The sequence below is a fragment of the Populus trichocarpa genome, chromosome 4 (genome assembly GCF_000002775.5).
Source record: "Populus trichocarpa isolate Nisqually-1 chromosome 4, P.trichocarpa_v4.1, whole genome shotgun sequence".
NCBI classification, from domain to species: domain Eukaryota; kingdom Viridiplantae; phylum Streptophyta; class Magnoliopsida; order Malpighiales; family Salicaceae; genus Populus; species Populus trichocarpa.
The window spans coordinates 15807375-15822238 of record NC_037288.2 but is presented as its reverse complement, the minus strand read 5'-3'; the positions used below and the strand labels follow the sequence as shown (position 1 = coordinate 15822238).

General features: G+C 34.6%; 1 protein-coding gene across 2 annotated transcripts; it reads left to right on the top strand.

The window, feature by feature from the left end:
* Positions 1-1579: 1579 nt before the first annotated feature.
* Positions 1580-13402, top strand: LOC18097753 (probable manganese-transporting ATPase PDR2). 2 transcript variants are annotated; one of them, XM_006384312.3, is made up of 22 exons: positions 1580-1725; positions 1815-2090; positions 2204-2296; positions 3012-3214; positions 3877-3949; positions 4108-4280; positions 4367-4538; positions 5046-5150; positions 5266-5376; positions 5484-5570; positions 5651-5833; positions 6226-6276; positions 6354-6479; positions 7753-7832; positions 8788-8896; positions 9306-9434; positions 10197-10262; positions 10424-10495; positions 10779-10930; positions 11077-11188; positions 11272-11388; positions 11882-13402. In XM_006384312.3, the coding sequence occupies exons 2-22, from the start codon at positions 1839-1841 to the stop codon at positions 12980-12982; spliced, it is 3567 nt and encodes a 1188-aa protein (XP_006384374.1). In that variant the 5' UTR covers positions 1580-1725; positions 1815-1838; the 3' UTR covers positions 12983-13402. The 2 variants fall into 2 exon arrangements, with proteins under 2 accessions (XP_006384374.1, XP_052308021.1); XM_052452061.1 differs by lacking the exons at positions 1580-1725; positions 1815-2090; positions 2204-2296; positions 3877-3949 and having other exon boundaries at positions 3064-3214.
* Positions 13403-14864: the final 1462 nt, after the last annotated feature.

The following is a 14864-nucleotide window of genomic DNA, read 5'->3' as shown; positions in this document are numbered from 1 at the left end:
TAACCTCATGATTATGGACATAAGATCAAGATAATCTTATAAAAAGAAAAGGAAAAAAAAGCACAAAGACCAATTTTCAACACATTAAATGTTAAATGATGAAATTGAAATAAATTAATTTAAGAAAAAAAAATCAACCTGCATTAACATTTAAAACTAGTGACTGTAGTCATGAACCCGAGACTAACATTATAGATTGTAAATTGTAAAAACTAATAAAGCAGAACTCTAAAAAAAAAGGTAAAAAAAACTTTAGCTTTTAAAAAAAAAAAACAAAGTAAACACAAGCAAACTTTTTAAACCTGATATAATTTCTAAAACTTGCAACTCATGAAATCCTAGACCTGAGTTCAATCATGAATCTTAATTCTCAACCAATTTAATTTTGAATAATAAAATTGTGAAAAAATATCAATTTTTAAAACTTGCAAAGCAAAAAACAAAAATAGCATTTAAAAGTATGAGGATGTATTTGATAGAAAAAAATCTATGAAGGATGAACTTATAAAAAAAAATCTAAAAAATAATCTCAAACAAAATAAATAGCAATAAAAAATAAGGACCAAATTTAAAATATTAAAATATAAAAGAGGGTGAAATTGAAAAATATTTGTAATTTTATAGATTATTCAAAATAAAAAAAATAACAATAAAAAGAACATGGACCAGATGCAAAGGAAAAAGAAATTGAAGGGGTTTGTTTGAAATTTTAAAGGCGCTGGTGCAAGATTTAAAGAGGAGGAGAAGAAGAAGAAAAAGAAGAAGAAGAAGAAGAAAAAGAAAAGAAATGACCCTAGACGCCAAACTAGAGGTGTGTTTGGCGCACACACTATATCCCATTGTGCAGGGAGCGTTAAGACCTTCCAAATGTTGTCTCTATAAGGTGATGTTCGATGACCGGACGGCCCCGCTCACACCACCCAAAGGGCGTGGGGCTATCCAAGACGCGTGCGCCACAATGTTTTTTAAAATAATATTTAATATATAGTTAATTATAACAATGTCCTTGAATAACCTTCAAATCAATAATAAAACCAGTGTAAAAGAATAAGAAAAACCATTAGAAAAGAGTTAAATTAATTTTTTTAGAACATCAAAATAATTTAACAATTTCAAAAAAAATTAAAAAGAACACGCATCAAAATTTTTATGATAGGGGTAAATTTATAATTTTACTATCAAAGACAATAAAATTACCAACTTAAGACTACATAAATGATTAAAGACAAATATATATAAAAGTAAAAAGTCCACCTTGACCTCAATACCTAATTTAAAGGTTCTTTTGATCTATGAGCAATTTTGTTAAATCACAATTCAAATAAATAGTGATTTGTTCCTAAGGTATAATTAAACCTTCTTTTCCTTTAGTTTTTTTTTAATTAATGATTAATTAATTATTTTGCTTTAATTTAATCGATTAGGAAAGAATATAATTTCGGAAAAAGAAAAAAAAACTATATTCGATTATGTTTTATACTACAAGGACCAATGAGTTATATCTTATAAACTATAGGGATCAATTAAGCTATCTCTTATAAACTATAAGGACAAAGTTATAATGAACTCTGTAAAGTGGTAATAAAACTCAACTTTTAGTCCTTGACTTCATCTCTGATTCGTTACTTCGATCCTCCTCCTACTACACAAGAAACCTGGCCGAGTTACAGCTCAACACACTGAGTCGTAACCGATTCCGATCTCCTCCGCTTCTCGATCTCTCAGGTACCACTCTCTTGACCTAATCGTCACTCATTCGTTTACATTTTAGGGTTTAATTGGATTCTAATATGTGTTTTTTTTTTACTGTTTAGGGTTTAATTCGATCCTGATTAGCGATGGTGTTGAGGTTTAATGTAGGGGGGAAAGTAGTGGAGAGAGTAGATTTGATAAGGAAGAAGAAATGGCCATGGCGCTTAGATATTTTTCCATTTGCGATTTTGTATGCGATTTGGATGGTTACGGTTGTGCCGAGCATTGACATTGTTGATGCTTTTATTGTTCTTGGTGGACTCGTTGCTATTCATGTTCTTGTTTTGCTTTTCACTGCCTGGTCTGTTGATTTCAAGTGCTTTGTTCAGTACAGTAAGGTAATGTAACTGTTTGTGTGTGCTTGGTTTTGTTTTGTTTTTCTTGTGGATTTTGGATTTTTTTTGGGGGTGGTTAGGGTTTCTTTTTTGTGATTTGGGGGTTTTGTGTGTAGGTTAATGATATCCGAGCTGCGGATACTTGTAAAGTTACGCCGGCCAAGTTTTCCGGTTCCAAAGAAGTTGTGCCGTTGTATATTCGTCAACAAGTAAGTTTTTATGTTGTTTTGCTTTGTTTTGGTGAAAATGAGTTTTTTTGATAAGTGGATTGGATGGAATTTGGACGTTCTCAGAGCTGGTAGGGATGAAAGGTTGATGTAGGCTACAAATGGATGCATTTCGTGCTTTTTTTTTTTATCTGTTCTTTTTATATTTGGAGGAGTGAAAAATGCTATTGGCTATAAAATGATAGAAGAATTGTATGCTTATGCTGGTAATGTTATTTGTGAAATTCATGGCGCAATGTTGAAGTTTTTATTGATGGAATGTTTTGGTTTTTCTGAAATTAGGTGTTAGAGGGTTTCTCTACATTAACTGGTCTTATTCTTAAGTTGAAACAACACAGGGCGAAGACTTAGCTCACTTGTTGTCAAATACCATTCATTTCAAACCCAATTATGATAACTCAAACATCTTCATTTTGCAAATATACCTGTTTGTAATACATGATGTGACTTTTCAAAGGTATCATATGAACTTGATATAATGTGTATAAGTTAAACGATGGGCTTTGCAATTTGCTGTTTAGACCTTTGATTTGACTACCAAAGATTACTTTCTCAACACTAGAAGTCCCACTCATGCTAATGAAAAAGAGATTGATTTTATTGGATACCTAAGATAAATTAAACAGGTATAGCTTTTCATCTATCACCTACATAATACCCCTTGTTTCTTTTCTGAAAATTTCTTTTACTTGCATAGTCGGCAACATCCTCATCACCAGGGGATGGGGAAGAGATTTACTTTGATTTCAGAAAGCAGTGGTTCATCTATTCAAAGGAGAATGAGACATTTTGCAAGCTTCCTTACCCTACCAAGGAAACATTTGGCCACTATCTTAAAAGTACTGGCCATGGTTCTGAGGCTAAAGTAGCTGCTGCAACTGAGAAATGGGGACGGAATGTGTGAGTATTTCTATCTTTCTGCTTCATATATGTCCAATATTTGTGGTCCTTTAGTTCTGTTTCTTCAATGTTTAAAATTAAGGTACCAGAGAGTGTCGATCTTATTATAGGCTAAGGTTTCCCAAGTGTTCTTTCTTCTCAATGTCAATTTGTCCTTTCCTTATGGGCTGTTGGTGCGTGTCCTGCTTCCATTGTCTATCGACCAGTTCAATGCGCTCTGATCTGGCTATGCTGCTAGATATGCATTTTCAATAACCTTGCAGTATGGATGGTCATAAAGGGACACTAGGACTGTTTTTTGGTTATGCTCAATTGCTCTTTTAGGATAGTAAAATCAAATTACCTTTTTGGATTTTTATCATATGGAAGGACAAATATTGCATACTATCAACTTATGATATATATTCTTTTTCATGTTCTTAGGAAAAACTACTTCATCAAGTGCGGTTAATTTAATCCCTCGTACACTCGATATAACACGTATTTTGTCGTAGTGGTTTTTGGAATATGCAATTTGGCCGTTGGACTTTTGTTATCAGCATATCATTTTGGTGTCCCTAAAATGATATCAACAATGCTTCCTGAAGCCTGAACTTAAGAAATTTTTACCCGTGTTTTTATTTTCTTCCACTGCTTGATGGGGATTGTTTATGGTTATTTAGATTTGAATATCCACAGCCCACATTCCAAAAATTATTGAAAGAGCAGTGCATGGAGCCCTTTTTTGTATTTCAGGTTCTGTCTTTAAACCACATCCTCTTTTTCCTTATTTCTAATTCAGAATTCTATATTACGCCTTGTGTTATTTTTTGTTTGTCTAAATTCAGTTTTATATATGCTTTAAATCTTTTCATTCTGGCATTCTTCTTTGGTTTTGCAATACATCTGTATAGGTGTTCTGTGTGGGGCTTTGGTGCTTGGATGAATATTGGTATTACAGCTTGTTTACCCTCTTTATGCTGTTTATGTTCGAGTCAACTATGGCAAAGAGTAGGTTGAAGACTCTAAGCGAGCTAAGACGTGTTAGAGTGGATACCCAGACCATAATGGTGCATCGCTGTGGGAAGTATGTATTTTTTATGCAATTTTGGTGCTTTTGTAAATTATGAGTGTCTGTAGATATGTATAATTATGCCATCAACATGATTTTAGATGGGTGAAGCTCTCCGGGACTGATCTTTTACCTGGTGATGTTGTCTCCATTGGACGCTCTTCTGGTCAGCATGGAGAAGATAAATCTGTACCAGCAGACATGCTTCTTTTAGCTGGAAGTGCCATTCTGAATGAAGCCATTCTCACTGGCGAGTCTACTCCCCAATGGAAGGTAGTTCTTTTTCCTGTTTTCTGATTACTGTTATTTTATACACTTTTGAAACTGTGATTATATGACATTGGTTTTGACATTTGAGTGAAAAGCTATTAAATTTGAGTAAGTCTAACCTTATTGGATTTACATTTGGGTTGTTGTGTTTTGACAAGCAGGCTATTTAATTGCTATAAGCCAATTTTTTTTAAAAAAATAATCTGTGATAGGTCATTTATGTGACTTATGCTTGTTTATATTTTTGCTTACCATTGAGGATGTTTGCATTATCAATGTTCCAATATGAAGCCTAAATGCTTTCTTGCTAAATTGATTTCCTCAATTGAGTAATACTTTGTTTTCATCCTTGGCCTGAATGCTTTCTTATGTTCATCTCAAACAAAAGGGAAAAAAAGTGGCTTTGTTTGTTTGTTAGTTATTCTTTCATTGGCTGCTGGTTTGTATATTTGGAAGTTGTTTGAATCACTCTCTCTAGAACTTGTGAAAACAGAAGAAAATTTTTCTCAGGTTTCAATCACGGGTAGAGGGATGGAGGAGAAGTTATCAGCCAAACGCGATAAGAACCACGTTTTATTTGGTGGGACTAAAATTTTGCAGCATACTCCAGATAAGGTCAGTCATGTGAATATGTAACATTGCCTTTTAAATTCCTGAGCACTTTTTTTTTTGTATCAGAGACAGTGTCTTTGCTGTTTCAATTGATTCCTTTAATTCTTCCTGGAGTTAGAACTTTCCCCTAAGGGCTCCTGATGGCGGTTGTCTAGCTGTTGTTCTTCGAACTGGGTTTGAAACAAGTCAAGGGAAACTAATGAGGACCATTTTGTTTTCCACAGAAAGGGTACTTAAAATTTCATTCATAGTTGACTGAGGATTACTGAAACTTTTATGAAACATTCTATTTCTAATTCCTAATTTGGATTCTTCTTTTGATTATACTTGTTGAAGGTTACTGCCAATAGTTGGGAAAGTGGGTTGTTCATCCTATTTTTAGTCGTGTTTGCAGTAATTGCTGCTGGTTATGTACTTAAAAAGGTAAAGTACTACTCCTTTTTGAGGTACTTTTTGGAATATTGTATAAGTTGGCCTATGCTAATGTGATTTTCTTAATGCAGGGACTAGAGGATCCCACGAGGAGCAAGTACAAGCTTTTCCTGAGTTGTTCACTTATCATAACATCTGTAATTCCACCTGAGCTGCCAATGGAATTATCAATAGCAGTTAATACGTCTCTTATTGCATTGGCACGGCGTGGAATTTTTTGTACCGAACCTTTTCGCATCCCGTTTGCAGGAAAGGTAAATTAATGTAGCCAATTAGTCATCCTTTCTCTCTCTCACTCACCAGTCCTTGAATTGCTACTTTTCTTATTAAATCAGAGATGGTGTTTACCTTTCTGACATTAGTTGGTTGCCTTGGCTATTTTAGTTGGGTTGCCATTCCTTCACTTTTGAGAGATGATAAAGGTTATAGATTAGTGTAATTTATCAAGAAACGCCAGCCTTATCAAGAACTGAACTTGTGCTTCTTTTCTCATTGACTCGTACATTAGCGTTTATGACGTACATTTATTTCTTGATTGTATGGTTACACTCTCGCATATGTGGTGATTTGGGGCACAGTGTGTGCTAGGGTTTGTGTATCAATAGGTCACCTTATATTAAGCACTGTCATCATTTTTGTCCTGCAGGTTGATATATGTTGTTTCGATAAAACTGGAACACTTACATCAGATGACATGGTATGCTTCTTACATAACCTGATGTTGCGTGTTGGTTTTTGATATTGAATTTCCTTATATCTTGTTGCTGGTTTCAGGAGTTCCGTGGAGTTGTTGGGTTGACAGAGAGTGCAGATTTAGAATCTGATATGACTAAAGTGCCTGTCCGAACAGCAGAAATTTTGGCCTCTTGTCATGCCTTGGTGTTTGTGGATAACAAACTGGTATGCTTATGTAATTTTTGGCATGCTGTTCCTAGAATCCCTGAATTTTGGTTGTGAGCCATTTTCTATTATTGTACCAGTTCACCTTTACATTTGTTTTCCTTGGATGAAAGAAATATAGTTGGAATGCATATGATTAGAGTATGTCGAACGAACTTGTAGTATAGTTGAAGCACAAGAAAATGTAATATTGAACTGTAAAGGCCTGTATTGTCATAACAAGTCTGGTCGTCTATTCCCACCTTCTATGTCAGCTGAATTAAAAAAAAAAAAAATTGTCTCTGTTGATGCATGGAGGCAAAAATGGAGTTTAGTACAATTCACTAGTAGTATGGTTACCTGGTTCTGTGGCAGTTTTCTAGCAAAACAATTGGTATTTGTATTTCTGAGTTTTTTTAATTGTGTTATTTTATGATGACTTAGATAAATGTTATTTTAATACTCCTTAGACTGGACTGTTTATTAAGTTTCATTTACTTGTAATCAAAGGCTGTAGTGCCTCTGCAGTGTGTACTGTATCCTGTCATTTCATAAATAATAAACTCAGTCTTCTACTATTTTGTCCTCAAGAACTCTAAGCTTGCATGAATTAACACCCTTGAAGAACTGCCTTTTATTTTTTTCTCTAGGAGATCTAAGTTTCAATGAAGCTTGAAGTATCCCTCTCTCGTACTACACTTGTGATTGTTGTGACTAGTAACCATCACTCTGAATCAACTTTGGAGATGCCTTCTGGCTTCTCACCTTTTTGAGAACCAATAAGATGGCAAGGAGGGAGTTGTGCCAGACTTTTTTCCCCACACTTCTCATACTGAATCTGCACTGTAAATGAATGGAAATCGTAAAAGTAAAACAGTGTATGGCCAGCCATCCATGATAATCTTGTCCCCTTTAAGAAGTATTAGGTGTGTTACTTTATTGGGTTTCTATCCCATTATCATCTTATGGTTGTCTTTACTGATGTCTAGGCCTTCCCCTCAGAATAAAGTGTTTGCAGAAATGTCATTTTTGATAGAACAACACATGAAACAAGTTTTCTTGGAATTAGTTTCATCGAGGCCTTGGGAAATTAAGAGCTATATTTTACTGAAATGTCATATTGTATGCTATTCATTGTTCTTGGTGCATCATTAAGATTCCGCCTTATCATATTTTCCAGATAGCACAAGCAAACTATTTACTGATGAAGGCAGCTGGCTGACACGGGCTAAAATCCTTTCCATATGTTTGCTGTCCCTCGAGAATGCTCTAACATTTCCATAATTGCTTGTAGGTTGGTGATCCTCTTGAGAAGGCTGCACTTACAGGAATAGACTGGAGTTATAAATCTGATGAAAAGGCGATGCCCAAAAAGTAAGTTGTGGAAATTGCTCCCATTGGATTGATTTGATTTGTATGTCTACAATGTCATTTTTCTCCTGCTTAATCTCTGCCTAGAATATATTTTGATTGAAATCTTGATGTGGTCATGATCTGTTTTAAAAGGCTATTCTATTATTAAAAGAAAATGAATTGAAGGGAAACAAGGCATGCGTTATAGATTTAATATGCAGTGTAGAATAGATTGAAGGGAGAGATATTTCATAAATAGAGCCAAGTCCAAGGAGAATGATGAAAGAGAGGAATTCAATCACAGGCAATAAAGAGTGCAATATTGATCGAGTTCATTTTCATGGATTGGCTCTTGTTTAAAGCATTTTAAATGTGCTAATTATAGTGCAAAATATTGGAGAAAGTCATTTAACTATTAAGTCATTAAATGACACAAGGATAATATCAAGCTAGTTTTCAACTTTCATCTACATTGAAGCATGGGAAAAATTATCATGTCTTTTAGGAATCCTCAGATAGTTAGTCTGTAAGAACTAGCTGGTAGATAATCAGACTGTGAAGGCAAATGGTTCCATGGAAAGATTTTTTCACAGCAAACTCCGCATCCTAATTCATTGTGTTGGTGTGACAGTCTACCAGTCACTCTAAAATGTCTATATAAGAAACGAGTTTCCTTCTATTAGATATTTTGTTTTTTTTTTAATTTTTCGGAGCACATGGAGTTTGTGGTTTCTTGCATGAAGTTTTCTTTTGACAAGTGATAGATGTATTGAAATGCCCAAATGGAGGTGAGGTGAACCATGTAGGCATTAAGCAAGACATATATTGATGAGAAAGACAGAAAATGGAAGAATGAAAGTTATGGATGAAAGGAAATAAGAGAACCTGATCAAATCCCACTTTGAGTTTTTCATAGTCTGGGTTTATTTCGTTAGGCAGTTTCATTGCAATTATTTGTCATTCTTATGAGTTGCAGAGGAGGTGGCAATGCCGTGCAGATTGTTCAGAGACATCACTTTGCATCCCATTTGAAACGAATGGCAGTTGTTGTTCGCACACAGGAGGAATTCTTGGCATTTGTGAAGGTCAGTTGCTTATGCTTTTCATACGAGTTACTGGACTTGAACAAATTTGGCGAGCAATTCACAGATTTAAGATATTGACCTTTTCATTTGCTGAGGACTCTGTAAACATTTGTTTGTTTTTAAATATTTCAATCACTAGATGGGCCACTATCAGATGTTTTGCAAAGGAGTGTATTGGAAGCTGATCTAAATGTGGTTCTGAGCCTCAATTGCCACATTATGACAATATTTTGCTAATTCTTTGACCCCTCACAACATTATCATTTGTTACTTGATTAGTGACCATTTTCTAATTTCATTGCCTGGCAAAATACAATAATATGAAAAAAGAATTGCTGATTTAATTGCAGTCTATCTTTTACTGTACTTGGAGATAATATCATCATGATTTTTGTTTTGGATGTTTCAGGGTGCACCTGAAACTATTCAGGATAGACTCATTGACTTGCCACCATCATATGTTGATACATATAAAAAGTACACACGTCAAGGGTCTCGAGTTCTGGCCCTTGCTTTCAAGTACCTTCCGGACATGACAGTAAGTTTCTAATATCTTTTACTTTCTTCTCGCCTTTGTATTTACTTAAATAGTGTGCATATTCTATTTTGATTTTCACTGTTATATGCACTTGATACTTTTTCTGATCCACCTGCGAAAAGGTTGTTTGAACCCTATCTTCAATTTTATTGTTTGTCATTCATAATGCTAGATGCGGACCATACATTGAGTCTTAACTTGTAAATACAATTATAGGATTAAACTGATAAATATTCCATGTGAAAGTATCACGACCATTTCCACCCAGCTTCATCGTTTTGCCAGGTCATCTTGAAACACATTTCTGGAGATGTTAGGAATGCACGAGTGACATATTTGTTGTCTTCTTTGTTGTTCAGTCTTCTCTGTTTTGCATCATTTTTAATTCTCTATAATGCCAATCATGAAATTCTTGCTTTTGTTTTTGCCCCTTGTCAATTCAAGCAGCAAACTATACAAGTTAGTTAAAATGATGTTATTTTACATGTTTTTTGGTGGAGCAATAATTACTATAGTAATTTGTAGTTTAGTGTGAAATGCAAATCACTCATTTGTTCTCGTGACGAGGCATGGGATTTACCTTATCTGAATTTTCTCATTGTATAGATTTGTTCAGTTTGTATATGAACTTGCAGAATGGCACTAAAGGGACCTTACTGTCAACCCCAAGTAGTTTGGGATCGAGGTCCTGTTGTATAAATTTGTTCAATGTGTATACCATGCATGCTGAAGTTGCTATATCTTTTTGTTCCTCCCATGAAGGTTAGCGAAGCTAGAAGCTTGGACAGAGATGTAGTGGAGACTGGTCTTGCATTTGCTGGCTTTGCAGTAAGCAATAAATCCTTCAAACCATGATGCAACCCCCCCCCCCCCCCCCCAAAAAAAAAAAGAAAAAAAAAAAGAAACCCTTTCTGGGTTCTGTAATTTGCTTGTCAGTAATTACTTTCTGTATTCTTGTCATTATTAAAGTTTCATGATTGTGATCACAGGTATTCAACTGCCCTATAAGAGAGGATTCTGCTAGTGTATTGTCTGAATTAAAGAATTCATCTCATGACTTGGTAAGTGGTACCTTCTCAGTAATTTTAGTTGGCATATGTATGTATGCCACATTCAACATATTAGATCGCCTGCTGATAAATTAAAAAAAAATATGTTTATTGGTTTTCTTTGTTATGGATTTCAACAACTCCAGTTTTGTTTTTTTTTTCATTGGAATCAAGAAGTGCTCCTTGTGGCTTTTAAGGGTTTAGAACTGCTTGATAAATGAAATTTGAGTTTTTTGCAGCTTTGTGTATTCCTCATTTGATTGAAAATAGCACTTATGATGTTCACTGTTTTTAGGTGATGATCACTGGTGACCAAGCTTTGACAGCTTGCCATGTTGCTAGCCAAGTGCATATCATATCAAAGCCAGCATTAATTCTTGGTCCATCAAGGAGCGGAGAAGGATATGAGTGGATATCTCCAGATGAAATGGAGAAAATCAGTTACGGGTAAAGTTACCACCTCAATAAATTGAAAAAAAGAAAGGGAGGCTATTTTGATACTTTATGCCCAATATTTATGGCATACTTGCTCTTTTTATCAATTGTAATTTGGATTCTTTAGTCTGAAAAAAACAAAATGCATCTAATTTCAGTGACAAAGGGGCTGAAGAATTGTCAGAGACTCATGATCTCTGTATTGGAGGTGACTGTATTGACATGTTGCAACAGAGTTCTGCTGTCCTACAAGTCATTCCTTATGTCAAGGTTCTGAATCATACTGCTTGTTGGGGATTGATTTTCCATGATGGTTTCATCTTGATGATGCATGCCCATTATTATGGTTTCAGGTTTTTGCAAGAGTTGCTCCTGAGCAAAAGGAACTCATCTTGACCACTTTCAAAACTGTAGGGAGGGTCACGCTGATGTGTGGGGATGGAACCAATGATGTTGGAGCTTTGAAGCAGGTATATACATGATTTACACATGCACTTTCATTTCTTGAGCAAATATTTGCTCCAATTGTTTTGGTACTGCATTTAACATGCACTTATTGTTTCTGTATGCATGGATAAGTAGTTCATAGCTGGTAATTAATTGATCTCTGTTTTTGAATTTCAACCGCAATACATGCACACAACTGTTCCATATATTTGTTTGTGTGCATGCTTGTGTGGTTGAAGACCTTTTTAGTTCAGACTAATCATATTATTGGACGGTCACCTGGCACACTTGACTTAGAATTGACTCTTGTTGCCAACTAGTGGACTTCAGTTGTTAGTTCAACCAGGAGCCAAGTATTTTATTTTCTGGACCAATCAAACTTTATTATTTCAGCTTGGGTAGGATAGATCTTTAGCGATGCCCATACAATTTTAAAGGTAAAACTTGAGGTTTGACATCAGTCTTACAAGGACATAACAACAAAAACAGTATAAATACATGATACATGTTTTTCAGGCCCATGTAGGAGTTGCACTGTTGAATGCAGTGCCTCCAACAAAAAGTGGAAACTCTTCATCAGAAACACCTAAAGATGGAAATCTGAAGCCTTCAAAGTCAAAAAAATCGAAGCCTGAAGTTAGTAATCTAAATGGAGAAAGTTCTTCTAGAGCCAAAGCTGTCACAAAATCAGATTCCAGCAGTCAAACAGCTGGTAACCGCCACCAGACAGCAGCAGAAATGCAACGACAGAGGTTGAAGAAGCTGATGGAAGAGATGAATGAGGAAGGTGATGGTCGTTCAGCCCCCATTGTCAAGCTTGGAGATGCCTCAATGGCTTCTCCCTTCACAGCAAAGCATGCATCAGTTGCCCCCACCACAGACATAATTCGTCAGGGTCGCAGTACTCTTGTGACTACCCTCCAGATGTTTAAAATACTTGGTCTTAACTGCCTTGCTACAGCATATGTGTTGAGCGTCATGTATCTGGATGGTGTCAAGCTTGGTGATGTGCAGGCCACAATCAGTGGTGTCTTTACGGCTGCTTTTTTCCTTTTCATTTCCCAAGCACGCCCCCTTCCCACACTTTCAGCTGAAAGGCCCCACCCTCATGTTTTCTGCTTCTACGTTTTCCTTTCTCTCATGGGACAGTTTGCAATCCACCTGTTTTTTCTGATGTCGTCTGTGAAAAGTGCTGAGAAATATATGCCTGATGAATGCATTGAACCCGACTCTGATTTTCATCCGAATCTGGTGAACACCGTTTCATACATGGTGAGCATGATGCTCCAGCTAGCCACTTTTGCTGTGAACTATATCGGCCATCCTTTCAACCAGAGCATCACAGAAAGCAAACCATTCTTGTACGCCATCTTGGCTGCTGCAGGTTTCTTCACGGTGATCACTTCTGACCTTTTCAGGAACTTGAATGACTGGTTGAAATTGGTGCCCTTGCCACCAGAACTGAGGAACAAGCTTTTGATTTGGGCTTTGCTCATGTTCCTGAGCTGCTATACATGGGAGAAATTGTTGAGATGGGCTTTCCCTGGTAGGATTCCATCTTGGAAGAAACGACAACGGTTGGCTGCAGCCAATTTAGAGAAGAAGAAACGTGTCTGAACCATTACACAAGTCTTTGAAATTTGGAGAATAGTGCTGACAAGGAAAGTAGCAGCAAATCTAGAGGCATTAATTAAACGGTATGGATTCATCATTGCCTTGATATGTAACATTTCTATCCCATTAATTTTGATCACATTGTGGGAATTTTGTCTACCGATGGCCCAATTATACTACCAAGGAGAAAGATGATGATTTTTTTTTACTTGGATCATTGAAGGTGAGAGAAGAAGAATGTCTCCAACCTTTTTTTAACACAGTTGTAGGTGGAAAATCTCGTACGCTACAACTCCAAACTATTTTTACTTTTTTACTAGTTGATCCATATAGAGAGCTGCTTTTTTTTCTATAATTATGCCTTTTGGGATTTGTACTACCCTAGACATGTTTGCTATAGTAATGATATTTTGTGTTCAATGAGATGCACAAGGGTGTTCTCTCTTTGTTCCCTGATGCTGATTATGAGTGCTTTTAAGCAGGCTGTGAACTAGCAGAGTCAAGTTGTGTTTAAGAATAGTTCGTGAAAACTAAGGTTGCGATTGTTTTTGCGTTTGTGGTGCAACAAACACATTAAAGTGTTTGGTAATAAATCAAAATGTGTTTTGTACTACGGGCTCGTAAAAAAATTAAGTTTGAAACACAGTTTTTTTGAAGCAGTTTTTATATGCTTTTTTAACCGAGTTTCTTGTAATCCTGTTTATTTTTGCATTTCAAAAGTACTTTTGAAAAAATTTAAATTTTATTTATTTTTTTCTTTACTTCAAATTAATATTTTTTTTATGTTTTTAGATTATTTTGATGTGCTGATATCAAAAATAATATTTAAAAAATAAAAAAAATATTTTGATGTATTTTCAAATAAAAAACACTTTGAAAAGTAACTTTAACTATACTTCCAAATATAATTACTAAATATTTTATATATGTTTTTTTGCTATAAATAAATTTCAATTATAATTTTTATCAACTGCGTATTTAAATTCAATTAACCATACTTAACCATATTTTTTTCTAACTTATTTTTTTAAAATCATAACTACAAAAGCTATCTAAAAATAAACACAGCCAAGTTTGAATAACATATCGAATTTGTTATTTTATAATAATGAGTTTGATCTTGTTTATAAATAAAATAAAATAAATAAAATAAAATAAGTACAGTGATATATTTACTTTTTAAAAATTGATTCTTTAATCTCAATGTTATATATTAACCTTAATTTGACTCTTATAATCATTTAATATGTTCATTTTAGGTGTATTTTATAGATAATTTGCTTTCACTCTTATAATAAAGCTTTGGAATTTGCTAATATTGTTTTTAAAAATATATTTTATCTCAAACCGAGTAATAAATTGTTCATAAAAACGATTGAGCTTGTTAAACTTGGGAAAATCAAAAAGATTTTGAGCCATGATCTTAATTATAGGTAATATGGATTATATTGAACACTAATGTGATTGGGATTTGAATTCATCCATCATGCGTGGATGAGAGGATGTGTGGTTGATGATATTGAACGATCTAAATCTAAATCTTAATCTTGTGTGTAATTATGACTATGTTTGTTTTTTGAAATTTATTTTCTGAAAAATTACTTTCTAAACTTCTCTGTGTTTGTTTGTCATTAAAAAAGTTGGTCAACGAAAAACACTTTCCAGTCAAAGGAAAATTTGACTTGGTTTTCAGGAAAGTGTTTTCCTGAAAAATTTAGGCGGAAAACACTTTTCGGAAGATGTGAAAAATTTAGAAATGTCATTTTATTTGCTGATTATATCAAATTTGGTCCTCAAACTTTTGATTGCTATATATATTTTGTTTTGAATATTTATTTTTCAATTTCATCTCTTAAAATTTAATTTTTACATTAACTTTGGTCCT